Below are 16,423 nucleotides of genomic sequence, written 5' to 3'. Positions count from 1 at the left end.
GTTAATTCTGATCCAGATGCTCCCGAAGGCCTGAGGATCCAGACACTAAGCTAAGCCTGGAGACTGACCACAGTCATAAAGAGAAAGATGTGGTCCAGTCCAAAGTGGGGAGGCCCATCCAAGTCCTTTGCACCACTCCAACTACTTTAAAACCAAAAGGACTACGAGGATTCACATGTGACACTGTAAAAGCTACTTGGGTTTTCTGAGGGGACAGACTCACGTTTTTGACGTAGAACTCATTTAATAAGACTTTTAAACTTAATGAAACCCATTGTCTGACTTGTGAGTTTTGTCTGTGGCCAATGTTCTTTTAATTCACGCCTTCAAGTTTTGATGTGAAAAAGTGTTGAGACATGAGGAAGGGTGATATGTTATGAATACTAAGAAATATAGAGGCCACGGTCTAAGTTATTTAATTAGACAGAACTATTACTATAAAACATCAGCAAAAATATGAAGTCACCTGAGTTTAGAAGCCATTTCCCACCAGGAATAAGTTCCAAAATGGACTTTTTTGGTGGCTCAGATTTGCATTCGCTCCCTTTCTAACTAAAACAAATGTAACCCAGTTAAAAGAATATAAAGAATAAATAATGGGTAAAGAAAAGCACTCATTTATATTTTATATGTTTTTATTTTCTTATTTCCTGTCATAAATACATATTTAGTGGTAAAAGTATTATTGAAATGTATTTTAAGTTTTTACTCAGCGTTGAGAGATCCAACCTGTGATCAGGGCGAGAGTTCAGCTGGAACTGGAAGAGGGTCAGAGAAGAACCGCGAGGAGACGGAGAAGGAGGAACTGCGAGGCTGCGGACACGTTTCAGCAGAGGACAAGACTTTGAGAAGTTAACACGCTGGTTGAGGAACGTACGTCAGGACAAAGAGTCTCTGAGTGAGTGTTCGGTTAACGGAGCACCGTGTTTGAGTTTACAGGAGGAGCATTCTGGAAAAGACTGTCTGAGAGAAGCGCAGCTGTAACGAAGCACATTTCCTTACCTGTTTGTATTGCACATGTGTAACGGTATTTATTTGCACAACTTTGCACAAGTGATGGTAATAATCGCACATTGCACTTGAGTCACGATAGCACTTTATTCACCATGGTTTGCACAATACATTTGGGACATTGTTTATTTGCACATCTTTACAGATATTTAACTTAATTTTAAGTTTAACTCGGCTCCGCGTGCGGAAGGAGGGAAAAGTTAAACTCCACCAAAGTTATGCACATTATTGGAAGAGTCACCGTGAGCAGCGCAGAAGAGTTTGAATATGTTTGTGTAATATCACAGTGGTACATGAGGAAGTTAGTGTTATTGTGGTAAATTACATTGTGTTTAGAACTTACCTGTCCAGTCAGGTGTCTGCTCCGCGGTGCGCGGCCTAAAGGATTCCCCCGGGGACACAGCACCTTCATAAAGGTTCCGGGAGAGACCAAGGGACGAGATAGGAAGTGGGGGGTTTTAAAATCAGAGTGTTTTTTATATATAAATATATATTTATTGTATTTATGTTTTAGAGGTGTTTTGGGGATAACGACAGCAGCAAAATGGAGCATTGTAAATATCATGTGTGAAGGAGACATTGAATATTTGTCTATGGTGAGTTAGCCATGTGATAAATATGTAAATTTACCTGTAAAGTGGAAGAGTCCAGTAATTAATCCGGTGAACAATTGTCTGAGAACGCAGAGATAGATGATCTATTTAAGAATCTCTAAGAGTCTCGGTTTCACAGACAAGGCTTAAGATTAGTCTCAGACTAAAATGCTGTTTGAGCTGCATTCCTTTTTTTCAAATCTAATTTGAATTTCTTCCACAGAGTCTATGAAGGCAGATATTGTTCAACACAAACAAAGTCACAAAACTACATGACATCTGTGATATACAGACCATAATGGACATGTCTCACCTGCAGTTGCTGTACCGCTCTTGTGGTTACGTTTTCATTTGCATTGAATTCAGTGTGAACAGCAGCCCAAGCGCTCCTCTTCTTATGTTCAGTAGTAGCAGTAATGCAGAGCTTCAGCCATGTTATCAACTCTCTGCCATCTGCTAAGACACCAGGTGAGGATGCTACACAGCTGAGTTTTATAAATGTTTTCAGGACAGACTTACACCACTTTTAACGCAGCTTTTCAATGACATAATAATCAGTCACTCCATGCCATGAACTATGCGTCAAGCAACTATCTCTTTAATTCCTAAACACGGACCATTTACAATGAACAATTATAGACCCTTGAGCATTTTAAATAGTGATTACAAAATATTTGCAAAGATCCTCACAGAACGAATGGACAAGGTTATAACCTCCTTGGTTCCTATTGACCAGACTTTATACGAGGTCACATGGCATCAAACAATATAAGGAGGCTCCTACATGTGATGGCTGAGGCAGAGACCTACCAGCATCCAGCGACAGCTGTGTCACTGGATGCTGAGAAAGCCTTCGATAGAGTAGAATGGAAATATCTTTTTTATATATGTCCAAATATGCTTCGGTCCAGTTTGTATAACGTGCATAACAGCACTTTACCATGAACCAGTCGCTTCGGTTCAAACAAATGGCAATAAGTCTGAATTATTCCATCTTTATCGGTCTACACACCAAGGCTGTCCAGCATCTACAACCACTTTAATACTTGCCCTCGAACCTCTGGCCTGCACCAGAACGATTTAACCGGTATTAATATTAATAATCATGACTTTAAAACCAGCCTTTTTGCTGATGACATGTTGCTGACATTATCAAACCCAGTGGAATCTGTTCCACAAGTTCTAAAACGTATTGATACATTATTATATAATTGATATAAGGTTAATTATAGTAAGAGATGATTTAAGAATTAAAATTCAATCCCCAATTAACAAAATTGTTGAGACAAATGCACCAGAACTTCTTAAAAGTGTCAGGGAAGACCTTAAAAGGTGGAGAGTCTGACCCCATCCCTTTGGGGAAGATCAGAAGTCATGAAAATGAACATATTACCAAGGTCGGCTTTTCTTATGCCTTTTATACCATTTAAATTTCCTCCTACCTGGTTTAAAGAAATAAACAAGTTATTCTCTGGTTTTCTTTAGAAAGATAAGAAGTCTAGGATTAGTAATAAAAAATAATTAGCCCAAGAACTAAAGGAGGGTCAGGACTTCCAGATATATATCAACTCTATATAGCATTTAATTCCAGATACCTTCTTCAGTGGGAGAGGAAAACATCCTCAAAACTTATAATAAAGACACAACTTTAACAGCTTCATGGTATAATCCCAAAGCCATCTCCAGGACAAATAACCCAGTCTTACAGTTTTCATGTGATATAGTTAAAATTGTCCAGAGACGCCTGGATTTTAGTGGAATATCTCCACCATTATGCCCACGGTGGAACAGTCCTTTGTTTACTGCAGGTGGTAAACCTCTTAGGAATAAGGTATGGCAGCATTGTAATATAAATCAGTTGGACCAAGTGATTAATAATGGAAAAATTATCCCGTTTAATGACTTAAAATCACAATTTGGATTGACAGATATAGAATTTCTGTCATATCTACAAATTAGATCTGTTTTGAAACCTTTACTTACCAAGGAGATAGGGAATAAAAGGGACTTAGACAACATCTGAAAGGGAATTGCTGTCAGGAAAGGTACAGTCTCTGCAACGTATAAATTATTATGTTCTGCTACTCCTGACAGGTTCTCCCATACGGAGCGACGATGGGAACGTGATGTGGGTGCACCTATTTCCTCCAAACACTGGGACGTACTTACAAGCTGTACAAAAATGTCAGTGTGTTAGATATAAAATTATACAAATGAAGATAATACATAGAACATACATTACACCTCACACTCTGTATAAAATGAACAGTATCATTTAAATTCTGTGGTGTGGCTGTGAGGTGGAGGGAACACTTATGCATCTGAAGAGGTTCTGGGTGAAGGTTATTGAATGTTTGTCGTGTGGCCTGGACATAAAACTCTGCCCCTGGCTTGTAAACTGGGTTTGAATCTGAACAATGCAAAATCTGGGATGAAACAGAGAAGTGTCGTCCTGGCCTTTCTGTCAGTCAAACAAATTATTTTGTTGAACTGGAAAGAAGGTAAGTCCACCTGCTTTAGTATCGAGAGCTGGTGTAAAGACTTTATGGATTTGTTGTCAATGGAACAGGACGCCTCCATTTACACAGCAAAAAGTCCAGTGTTGAATTTACTCCCAGAGAGTTGATTTCAACACTTTTTGAGGGTTTATATAGCTCCACACTCTCCAGAGTTAAATTAACACTTTCAAAATAGTTAAACATTTAACACTTTGCCAGAGTTCCTTCTTTAACTCCCAAAACAGAGTTAAATTAACACTAAGGGATTGGACGAGTAACACTGCTCAGAGTTCAGTTTTACTATTTGGTCCATTTAACTCCCTAAAGGGTTAAGCTATCAACACTGAAACAGCATTAAAATTAATATGTATTTTAAAGTAATTCCAATCAATATAATCATTTAACTAGCATTTATTTTTCCTCCTTGCAGTCATTCAAAACATCACAAATGAAGGTATAATGTACAAAGTTTCATCTGAAACATTGTATGAGCTTTGAATATCAAACGGTTTATAACATTTAAGCTCTGACATTTTTATGACACCTTTCCTCACTTTGCAATACTCTGAATGCACGATGATGGCCGTCAAAATTCTCTGTGAAAAACTTGTCAGAAAAAAATGTGATTATCAACCAAAAGTACATCACTTATTTCACAAAAGAAATAAGTGATGTCTTCTTCCATTGTACAGCACACAACAAGTCCAGCTTTATACTCCACACTGTCCTTCAACATTAACAGTCCTTTGGAAAGTTGGGCCTCCTGGAGAAAAGTCAATGGAGCTACTTGGTGGCGTTGCAGACCCTCGACCAATCTGCCTTTGGACTGTTTTCAGACGCCAAGAAATGTTTCCTGTGTTGCTTTCAAGATCAAAGAAGTGTTCCTGAAAAAAAGAATCATGACAAATCTGAGAATTCAAATGTCAGTGTCAAGTAAACGACTTTGCATCACAACATGCAAGTGTCATGAAAACAATAATAATGACTTACACAGCCTTTCTTGGAATGTGGATCCTTGAGGGAAGCGAACAGCATCACGATACCAAGAGCAAACTCTTCTCTGATCGCTTTAATGGGGATGAGAGGGGATAATAAATTACTAACCCAAATGTATGCAATGGCCATACAGTTGTTTGGCAAAAGCAAAAAGAATATAAAACACACATACCCATGGTTATCAATCATGTGAGCCACCAGTATGTTCACCATTTGCCGTCTTGCAGCATCTGTTAATGTTTCTGTTCTTCCTGTAGCAGCTCTTCACCACCGGACTTGCCTCTAAGCACAGCGTCTATCAACTAATAAAAAACAAAACCACAAGAATGTCAAACATGGTTATTAACAACTTTTCTGGAGACGGAAAAATGCAAAAACGTTAAACTCATGAGAATCAAGTGAACCTGTTTAGCAGACGCTGCATTTGCATCTTCAAATCGTTGTCTCTTCCTTGGGACCTCATCCATGTTTACAGTCGATGCATTTGAGCTGAAGCTTGAGTCCGACTCAGAAGCCGAAGACAAGGACCAATCAGAAAACTCTAAAGGATTTTTTATTAAAAGAAGTTAGTTATCTTATTCTGCCTTTATATCTCACCATCATTTGAGAAAACTGTCAGCACCACGTTGCCTTGTCCAACCAGGTCGCTGAGTATTTCTTCATCGACTTCTGTCCCTGTTTTGTCCTTGTAAATGACTTGTGCATCAGGTGGCAGGAAAAATCTCTCAAGAACTGGAAAAAAATAGTAAGATAAGACTATTAAATGTATTAACTATATTGATAAACATCAATTTGCATAATTTTTGGAGAAAAAAGGAAATTTCAGTTCCTTAAAAGTGAATATTTTTTAAGATATGTGAGGATAGGTTATAAAACAGCATGTGTGTATTTTTAAACTTGTTTTTCAAAGTCTTTAAGCTAAAGAAAAATAACTTGCCATTTTCGTGGAACTGAAGAAAGTCAACGTGTCCTTCTACCTCGGCCAACTTCACATACTTCTGCTGTCTGTTGTGCTTTACCTGTACCAGCATCTTTTTACTTGGACATGCAAAACAATATTCACAAAGTAAATGAACATTAACAGGAATAAGGGAAAGAAAAGTCCCGGTCACACAGACAAGACAGGAGAAATAGCGCTTTAGCATAAACAGCGCTTAGCTTTTAGCGCAGCTAAAAACATGTCCTACATAGGGATGATCCCGTCTACAGTTAGCCAGTTAGCAGCCGAGTTAGCCGCCGAGCTAGCTAATTAAGCTAACGTTTAGCATTAGCCGCGCTTAGCTTTTAGCGCAGCTAAAAACATGTACATGTTAAAACATGTTTTTAGCTGCGCCCTTCGTGGTCAACCACAAAAAAACAATAAATCCGGACCGTTCGCTCCAGCCTCAAATAAGACTTTAAACAGTAAAAACATAACAGCAGCTTGTTGTTAACATGTCATTGATAATTACAGACAGTTTTAGTAACTAGCAGTTAGCTAATTAAGCTAATGTTATCTTGCTAGCTCACCACACGTGGACATATTTACTGTTCAGTCCTGCAACAAACAAGGCTTTGAAGAGTATATATTCGACGTATTAATGAACATACTGCAGTTCACACCATCAATTCATAATTGTTTTAGTAAGTTTTAACTAAATTTCACTTACCGTGTAAATAGAACTGACTGAAGAAGTGAAGTGCAGGAGAAAAGGCGAAGCTTAATGGATGATGTCTTTGCAGAGTTAAACTAACACTGATCTGATCAACTCTGTGAAATAACTCTGACTCTGGACACGATTTAAATCCAAATGTGTTAAATTTACACGTTGGGAGTTAAAATCAACTCCCAGATGTTTAACCCTGAAATTTTAACTCTCCACTTTTTGCTGTGTCGATCTTGTCTTGAATCTCGCCTTGAATTAATTGAATTTGATGAAATGACACACTACTCACTCAAGATCCTCATTGCAGGGTGGTGATTTCATTTTTCACATCCCCAATCACTGTTGAATGATTTAAGGACGAGAAGAGCAAACAAACAATCACATACACTGAATACCTGTTGCTGAGTCTCTTTTAAACAGTTACACAAAGAAAAACAATGAAGGAGATTAAAGTTGATTCAGTAAAGTTTTAATAAGTGATGAGATGATGATGAAGTCCTGTTGATCCTTTTATATCTGATTATTTATTGGTTTAGACTGAACTGAGTTTCATTAAGATTAATGATTAAAAACCAAAGGTTGATTAATAACGATGATGAACATTGATTGATATAAAGGTGGAGTAGAGACCAGAGTTCATTAATGTCTCATGTCCATTCAGACACAGGAGACACAGCACACAGTAAAACACATCTTAACAAATAATATTCACTTCCATCAGTCCAGGATTATCCAGATACACGTTAGCATCAAAATCCACATGTTAGGAGATTATTTCACTACTTCTAAGATAAAACATATTCTGACATGAAATCACAGTCAGTGATTCATCTGTGAACCAAAGAGAATCCACCATCAACATTTAAAGCAGAGTTGAAGCTGCTGTCACTTTAAAGACTCTCCTTCCTTCCTACAGAGAACACAGAGACACTGAGGAACCAGGAAACAAGACTCTAAATCCAGGATAGAGAGGTTGAGTGAATGTGGTGTTGAAGGTGTGGAGGTGGATCAGTTTGTTAGAGGAGACACTGTAGAAGGACAGAGTTCCAGCAGGACAGTCCACATACACTGAGACTCTGTGAGAGACAGAGGACGAGGGGATGGATGTTTCTCCGTTATTGTGACGGACATAGTAACCATCATGATCAGTGCAGAACAGACTCCAGGACTGATCATTCCCTCCAAACACACAGTCATTCATGTTTCCTCTCCTTCTGATTCCTCTGTAACTCACTGATATATAAACCTTTCCTCTCCACTCAACCTCCCAGTAACATCGACCAGTCACAACATTTCTACACAGCAGCTGATTATAGGTAAATCTGTCTGGATGATCAGGATATGGCTGCTCCTCCTTCACACATGTCACCTTCCTGTTGTTGTCAGATAGTTTGATGAATCTATTGACTGAGTTTGTGTCGACTTCAAGTTCACAGAAATCTGATGGAGAGAAAAAGACACAACACAGCTGCAGTTTATCATGTGACACATCTGATGGATTAATTCTTTCTTTACTCACTGATCTGTTGTTCATTCATAGAAAGTTTAATGGTGATACTTTAGATCAGGATTCTCTTGTCAGTGATGATTAAATGAATAAATACCACAACTATCAGCTTTGATTTTAAACTGACAGTTTGTCATCATTAGTCAAACTTACACTTCCTCAGACCAGGTTTTAACCACTGCTCTCCACCATGGTCCATCCTGGAGGAACAAACACACTGTTACAGCTGCAGCTTGTTATTTCTGTTGTGTATTTGAAACCTAACCAAGCTGCCTGATGCTGCTGGACCTGGAAGCTCCACCCTCTGACGTGATTGGTGCCGTCTACTGGGATCCTGCCGATCCAGACCTCGCTCCACCCTTGTTCCTGATTGGCTGTGCTTTACGTATGTATCCTGTAGATCGTAGTGCCTGGGTTTTCTGCAGTTTGGGGCAGGTTGCGACCAAAGCCTAAATTTGTACCTAACTATAGTGTCTGTATTCTAGTTTTGTTCTGTTTGTGAAGAGTGGCCAGGTCGTAGATTAGTTTTAGGCAGATCCTGCTAATTTTCCACCACTGGTAGGATTTTCCTTTGTATTAGACACACTTGGTGTAGTGATGCTACTTGTTGTTTGTTTTTTTATGTTAGCTTAGCAAGTAGCTAACCTTTTGTTGTTTTCTGTATTGCTTTGAACAGCATCCACCGACCTTCTTTCCTGTTTTGTTGTGTTAATTAAGTTACGCTACAATAAACTACCCAAAACCTTAACGTCTGGTTATTTTGTGTTGCTCCACTTTTCCCTGGCGAGCCGGAGCGTAACACACATAAACAAGGATTTTCATCCAACATGAGTCCTAACTGATGTTTAACATGAAGGAAGGAAGAATAAATATTCATTTGATGTTGTGGAAACATTGGTCCAATGATGGAGGAAGATGGAAATCACTGAATCACTGAGGTGACAGAAGATTAATCTGAACTCTGATATCTGTTTATAGTTTTCCATCAATCCATCAGTAGATAGTTTTTGTATATTTCACTACAAACTAAAAGTGTAAACGTGTTAATGGAGGAGGGTTCATCCTCTGAGGACCTCAGTAGCTCCACAGAGAGAAGACGATGGACAAACCTACACTGTGTGAGCTCCTGTTGTGTGTCCATACCTGAGAGTGTCCAGTCTCCAGAGTGGATCCTCCAGTCCAGCAGACAGCAGCTTCACTCCCTTGTCTCCTGGATGGTTGTAGCTCAGGTCCAGCTCTCTCAGATGGGAGGGGTTGGAGGCCAGAGCTGAGGCCAGAGAAGAACATCCTTCCTCTGTGATCAGACAACCTGACAGACTGGAGATAGAAACATATCAGAAACTCAAGAAGAAGAAGGAAAATCCTCCACATGTTGAACTTGTACCAACATGAACCTAAATCAGGATTTAACTGATCAACAAGCAGCTGTATCCTGACCTGATAGTTTCCAGTTTACAGTGAGGACTCTCCAGTCCAGCAGACAGCAGCTTCACTCCTGAATCCTGCAGGTTGTTGTTACTCAGGTCCAGCTCTCTCAGACTGGAGGACTGGGAGCTGAGAACTGAGGACAGAGCTTCACAGCTTCTCTCTGAGAGGTTACAGCTGCTCAGCCTGAAGAAGAATCAACATCAAATGTTTTATTTTTCATTTACTAAATGAATCAATGTTTCAAATAGTTCCTAAATCCACCTACAGAGCTTTGTTGGAGGCTTTGACCACTGGCAGCAGCCTCAGAAGAGCCTCCTCTGAAGCAGAGTATTTCTTCAGGTCAAACTCATCCAGATCTTCTCCTGATGACAGTAAGATGAAGCCCAGAGCTGACCACTGAGCAGGAGACAGTTCATCTGTGGAGAGACTTCCTGATCTCAGGGACTGTTGGATCTCCTCCACTAGAGAACCATCATTCAGTTCATTCAGACAGTGGAACAGATTGATGCTTCTCTCTGCAGACACATTCTCACTGATCTTCTTCTTGATGTACTGGACTGTTTCCTGATTGGTCTGTGAGCTACTTCCTGTCTGTGTCAGCAGGCCTCGTAGGAGAGTCTGATTGGTCTGCAGTGAAAGACCCAGGAGGAAGCGGAGGAACAAGTCCAGGTGTCCATTTGGACTCTGTAAGGCCTTGTCCACAGCACTCTGATGGAGATGTGTTAGTTTTTCAAGTAATTTAGGCCACAGAGATGTAGTTTGTTGTTCTTCCATCAGGTTGACTCCAGAGTTGATGGAGGTCAGATGGACATGAAGAGCAGCCAGAAACTCCTGAACGCTCAGATGGACGAAGCAGAACACCTTGTCCTGGTACAGGTTTCTCTCCTCTTTAAAGATCTGTGTGAACACTCCTGAGTACACTGAGGCTGCTCTGATATCGATGCCACACTCTGTCAGGTCTGATCCATAGAAGATCAGGTTTCCTTTCTGCAGCTGATCAAAAGCCAGTTTTCCCAGAGACTCAATCATCTTCGTGCTCTCTGGACTCCAGTGTGGATCTGTCTCAGCTCCTCCATCATACTTGACCTTCTTGACTTTGGCCTGAACCACCAGGAAGTGGATGTACATCTCAGTCAGGGTCTTGGGCAGCTCTCCTCCCTCTCTGGTTTCCAACACATCCTCCAGAACTGTAGCAGTGATCCAGCAGAAGACTGGGATGTGACACATGATGTGGAGGCTTCGTGATGTCTTGATATGGGAGATGATCCTGCTGGCCTTCTTTCTGAACCTCTTTCTGAAGTACTCCTCCTTCTGGGGGTCAGTGAACCCTCTGACCTCTGTCACCATGTCAACACACTCAGGAGGGATCTGATTGGCTGCTGCAGGTCGTGTGGTTATCCAGAGGCGAGCAGAGGGAAGCAGTTTCCCCCTGATGAGGTTTGTCAGCAGCACATCCACTGAGGTGGACTCTGTAACATCAGTCAGGATCTCAGTCTTGTGGAAGTCCAGAGGAAGTCGACACTCATCCAGACCGTCAAAGATGAACACAACCTGGAAGTCTTCAAAGCTGCAGATTCCTGCTTCTTTGGTTTCAGTGAAGAAGTGATGAACAAGTTCCACCAAGCTGAACTTTCTCTCTTTCACCAATTCAGCTCTCTGAAAGTCAATGGAATATGAAGAGGATGTCCTGGTTGGCTTTGTCTTCAGCCCAGTCCAGAGTGAACTTCTGTGTTAAGACTGTTTTCCCAATGCCAGCCACTCCCTTTGTCATCACTCTTCTGATTGGTCCATGTCTTCCAGGTGAGGCTTTAAAGAGGTCTTCTTGTCTGATGCTTGTTTCTGCTCTGTGTGGTTTCCTTGATGCTGTTTCAATCTGTCTGACCTCATGTTCATCATTGACCTCTGCAGTCCCTCCCTCTGTGATGTAGAGCTCTGTGTAGATCTCATTCAGAAGGGTTGAGTTTCCAGCTTTAGCAATCCCCTCAAACACACACTGGAACTTCTCCTTCAGACTAGATTTAACTTTACGTCCACATTCTGCAGCACGAGTTCCTGAACAAACATGAAACGTAATTAATCAGTGAACTCATTCATTTTAATAACATTTACATGTGACTGTTTTCAGTCTTGTAGAATTCATAGATGTGATTCAGATGTTTGCATCATATTAACATCAGAGTGTAGAAATGTAAACTTGTCCCATGTTTCCTCCATTTCCTCTTTCCATCCAGTTAAAGCTGTTAAATCCTCTTACTGCTCTGCAGACAGTCAGCCAGCTCCTCCTGCTTCATTCTCCTCAGGAAGTTCACTGTCATCTTCACCAATAAATCTCTGCTGCTCCTCCTCTGTTCTTCATCCTCACCCTCCAACACCTCCTCATCCTCCCTCTGACTCTCTGAGCATTCTGGGTAATCTGGACTCACAACCTTCTGGATCTTCTTCAGCTCCTTCTTCATAAAACTGACCATGTTCTCCTCCAGCAGCTGGAACAGAATAATAATCTCCAGTCACGTTGATGTGAAAGGCTGCTTGTGGTCAGCATGCAACATGAAGACTTCTCCAAGCAGAATGGTAGTTTGTGCTTGTTGAGGTTAGCAGTAGCAGCTGTGATTGAACATTTCCTCACCATGAATATGGAGTCCAGGTCTTTGTGATGCTGCTGCTCAGACTGATGACTGGAAACCACTGAGATCTGCTGCTGAAGTCTGTGGAGAAACATCTTTAATTCAAACTCACTTCTTTAACAAACACACTTTGGTGATGATCATCATTTTATTGATGCCACAAACACAAGATGAGAACAACAAACGCTGCTCTGATGACTGAATGTGGTGTTTAACAGAGTAAACTAAGCTACAGATAAACTCTGGACTAAAACATGACAGACTAATCAACACAACTGAATAATGATGAATAGATCTGTGTTCATTCTGACCCTGGATCAGCAGACTTCTGTCCATCTTTGAAGTTAATATGTTTATCCATAGACCAGTCACTCTTCATGGACACAGCTGTGATTCCAGAGGGATCTGGTCTTTGCTGATGGATCCTGTTAAAACACAACCTGGATTAACATTCTGAGTAAATTCTTTCTGGATTCTTCAGTTTTAATGTTAAATGTTTTGATGTGAAGCCCTTTGTTTGTTCAGATAAATGCTGTTTGTCTCACCCTGGATCATCAGACTGGTGTCCATCTTTGAAGGTAACAGGTTGATCCATAGACCGGTCACTCTTCATGGACACACAGCTGTGTTCAGGAGAATCATGTTTCTGTTGAAGGATCCTCCTCCAAACACTGGATATAATATGTAAATACAATGTTTAATGTTGAATTCAAATAACAGGACAAGCTTCAGGAAACATGAAGGAGTATTTTCCAGCTCAGATACTGTTCATAGTGTCTGCTGAGGACCAGGTTTTGGATGAGGAGATTAGTTTCCAGTATGTAGTCTACTCCAGGGATTCTTTCCAGAAAGAAGACATGACTTTTAAGAATGGAACCAAGTCCACCTCTCATCAGATATGTGTCTTGCTTGACCTCCGTCTAACTACCACATCCTTCAGATACAATGAGGCTTTCTCCACATCAAACATGGCTGTGTCATGTGTTCTCCAGTGTCACCGACTGTGGTCGGTCTCTACATGGAGGAAGTGGAAAGCAGAGCATTGAGCTCCTTCAAGAGAACAACACCTGCTTCAGTTATGTTGATGACACCTGGGTCCAAACCAAGAGCCAACAACTAGAAGCCTTCACAGAACAAATGAGTTGACACAGGAGGATGATAGAAACACCATCTGATGGATGAATGTGTCTTTATGTCTCCTGCTGCTAGAATGTGTTCAATACTTGATGAAGCATCAGTTTAGATTTCTTACCCTGGATCAGCAGACTGCTGTCCATGTTTGGAGTCAACAGGTGGAGCCTTAGACTGCTCAGTCCCCATGGACACAGCTGGATACAGGAGAGTCTTTGGTCTTCCTTTAAACACAGGACACACATTTTAACAAGCTGACATGTTCCTTAGAAACAGCTCTGAACCAGTCATCACATGCTACATTATAAAGGCTCTCTAAGAGACAACAATCAATCCTGGAAATGGAAGAATCATTTCTGTCAGTCACATCCTTCATAGTGATGCTGTGGGGCTGCTTCTCAGCATCATGCTATGGGAGACTGGTCAGAAGTGAAGGAAGGATGAATTCAGCCAAATACAGAGATGTCCTTGAAGAAAACCTGAGACTGGACCATGGTTCACCTTTCAGCTCCACAATGAGCCCAAACAAAGAGACAAGACAACACTGGAGTGTCTTCACACTCTGCACTGACACTTAGACACTCAGAGCCAAACTGGAAGAGACCATTAGAACCATTTAAGATGAAACCTACAACACAGTAAAGTCTTCAGATAGTGAAGGCCTCTCAATACTTTCTACTCTGTTATATTTTAAAATGGTGGAAGTTTGGAATCTGTACATCCATGACATATTTACCTTAAATAGAAACTAATGAATTCAGAATGTTAGAATATAATAATTGTGTTTCATCTGTAAGTTTTCAGTGACTCAGATCTGTTACAATCAAAATATTAACTTTAAAACCTTTAAATTATCTTTACAGGGTCAACATAACACATTTAAAACCCAACTTTAAATGAAATAAATATGAAGAAATGGTTATGACTCTGATATTTATCATTTCTACTTCAAGTGTTTGATCTGATTTGATCCAAACTCTAAAATGATGGAAGTTTTCTTGGGACAGATATTTATTTGTTCTAATGTGGATCCAGATTATTGTGGTTCCACAGCTGAACCAGAAAGTCTTTTATTGGTTTAACAGTGGTGACAATGAATCAGGTTGTGTCTTTATCTTTATTTCTTTATGGTTTTGATGATCATGTGACTTCCTGGATGTGTAGCAGCGTTGATGAGAACACGTGACTCAGACACAACTAAACTCCTGAACCATAAGTTTTTAAAGGTTGTTTAAGATATTTGAGACTTGTCAAACTGTCTCTGGTTGACAGATTAAAGGTAAACTCTGGAATAATACCTGGTAGCATCTGATAGATATTTGAAATCAGCATCAGGAAACATTTGAAGTGTAAATGTACAACACAACATGATCAGAGGGATCCAGTTAAACATTTCCAGGTTTCTCACCTCAGGTCGACTTCCAGACACTTTCCAGATTCATGTGTTGAGAAGAAGCTGCTCGTTGTCCCTCATTAGTTGTAAAAACTCATCAGAGTGACTTTGAAACCAGTCTGACCTGTAGCAGAGACACAGGAGTTCATCAGCTTCAGTTCTTGTGTTAAAGTTTTGTTCAGTTCAAAGTCCCATCTGATCAGGAACCACCTGGATGTGTTCTTGTCCCGGCTGCTTTAACCAGGACGGATCAGGAGGTATCTAGTGTGTACTTTGTACTGCCTGGTATCCCAGAATGCATTTCATCAGGAAGAGTTTCTACTTCTCTAATGTGAATGTTGTGTACTTGTTGGTCAACGCCCCAGTCAGAGTCAGAGGAGACTGCTTCCTGGTTCCTTCCTCTTACCGGCCTCAGCTGATTGGATCATTCATGTGTTGGAGGCGTGGCTTTGATAAAGGCTGAAAGATAAAGATCTGAGCTCACATGTGTCTCTGTACATGAACAATATCCAGGTCTTAGATCAGATCTGCGCATTTTACGGCCCTTTGGGCATTTCCCGTCTGGCCCGCGGTCTGTCAGTCATAAGCACAGATGAACAAGTATTTATACTGTTCATGTAATACGACTGTGTTTATTTTATTTTGAGCCATGATGTATTATTTACATCATGATGCTGTTAGTTGGTTAATTCTTCAAAAAGTAAGATTGAAACAGCTTCTTGCATCTATTAACCCTCAATAGCCTGAACGGATCGCTGGCGTCCGTCAAAGCGGCTGATTATAAATTACCGTAAGTCACAGTGGTTTGCGCTATTGATAATATTCATTGTGAGTGAACACTGGTTAGTTGTGCTTTTGCCTGGAAGACCTTCGTGACATCTCAAGAGTATAACTAACTTTGTTTTTACCAACAAATTCCTCCAAACAAGTCTCTCTTACTGAGGCTCCGTGATCGTTGCTCTCCAACCTGCAGCCACAGCAGCATCATTACCGTAATGGCAGCGTTTTTTCTAGAAAGCGCAACTAGAATATTATCCATCGGGGAGTTACGGTAATTCAAATACAGCAAGCTTCTCTTTGTGGGCAGACGGACATTCAGGTCTTAAGGGGTTAAACATTTATTGAGATTTATTGAGATACAGAAAATAATTCATGTAGCTACATGGTCACTTCTTGGTTCACTGACGTTTTACAAAGAGGACAAAGTTTCCAACATCCCAATGTGTTTTATCCAAAACTACAGATCGATTGTGTTTCATTTTCCTCTTCAACCTACAGCAAAACTCTATTTACAGAATATTCTTATGTTTCTGATTACCAGTAGCAGCTTATCAACATGTATAATTTACTGCTTTTTACAATGGGAGAAAATGAATATTGAGCAGAATTACGTTAAAGTTATAGTTTGGTTTGGCCTCCAACACAATTCAGATTTTGCAAGTGGCCCCTGTAGAAATCAATTGCCCAGCCCTGTCTTAAAGTGTCTCCAGCACCGTGGTGATCTCTGGAGATTAGAATAAAGATCAACATTTAGAGAAAGAAAAAGAAAGCCGTTTGTTGACGACGTTCTCCTGTCCTTCCTGTCCGGTCCCTCCC

General features: G+C 40.4%; 1 protein-coding gene and 1 long non-coding RNA gene across 3 annotated transcripts; both read right to left on the bottom strand.

Moving 5' to 3' along the window:
* Positions 1 to 4,489: 4,489 nt before the first annotated feature.
* On the bottom strand, positions 4,490 to 5,831 carry LOC125022411. 2 transcript variants are annotated; one of them, XR_007114443.1, is made up of 5 exons: positions 5,721 to 5,831; positions 5,503 to 5,639; positions 5,271 to 5,400; positions 5,093 to 5,169; positions 4,490 to 4,928 (listed from the first exon to the last, which is right to left on the bottom strand). It is a non-coding gene; the product is annotated as an uncharacterized LOC125022411 (long non-coding RNA). The 2 variants fall into 2 exon arrangements; XR_007114444.1 differs by having other exon boundaries at positions 5,724 to 5,825.
* Positions 5,832 to 7,197: 1,366 nt separating this feature from the next.
* On the bottom strand, positions 7,198 to 15,182 carry LOC125022377 (NLR family CARD domain-containing protein 3-like). The gene is given in 13 exon segments (XM_047609003.1): positions 7,198 to 8,184; positions 8,405 to 8,451; positions 9,395 to 9,568; positions 9,689 to 9,862; positions 9,945 to 11,348; positions 11,350 to 11,731; positions 11,934 to 12,162; positions 12,306 to 12,384; positions 12,615 to 12,728; positions 12,849 to 12,974; positions 13,556 to 13,658; positions 14,843 to 14,951; positions 15,038 to 15,182. Coding segments are annotated over 11 exon segments (3,327 nt in total). The 5' UTR covers positions 13,624 to 13,658; positions 14,843 to 14,951; positions 15,038 to 15,182; the 3' UTR covers positions 7,198 to 7,654.
* Between the last annotated feature and the right edge of the window lie 1,241 nt (positions 15,183 to 16,423).

The sequence above is a fragment of the Mugil cephalus genome, chromosome 16, assembly GCF_022458985.1.
Source record: "Mugil cephalus isolate CIBA_MC_2020 chromosome 16, CIBA_Mcephalus_1.1, whole genome shotgun sequence".
NCBI lineage: Eukaryota > Metazoa > Chordata > Actinopteri > Mugiliformes > Mugilidae > Mugil > Mugil cephalus.
This window is presented reverse-complemented; position numbering and strand designations above follow the sequence as displayed.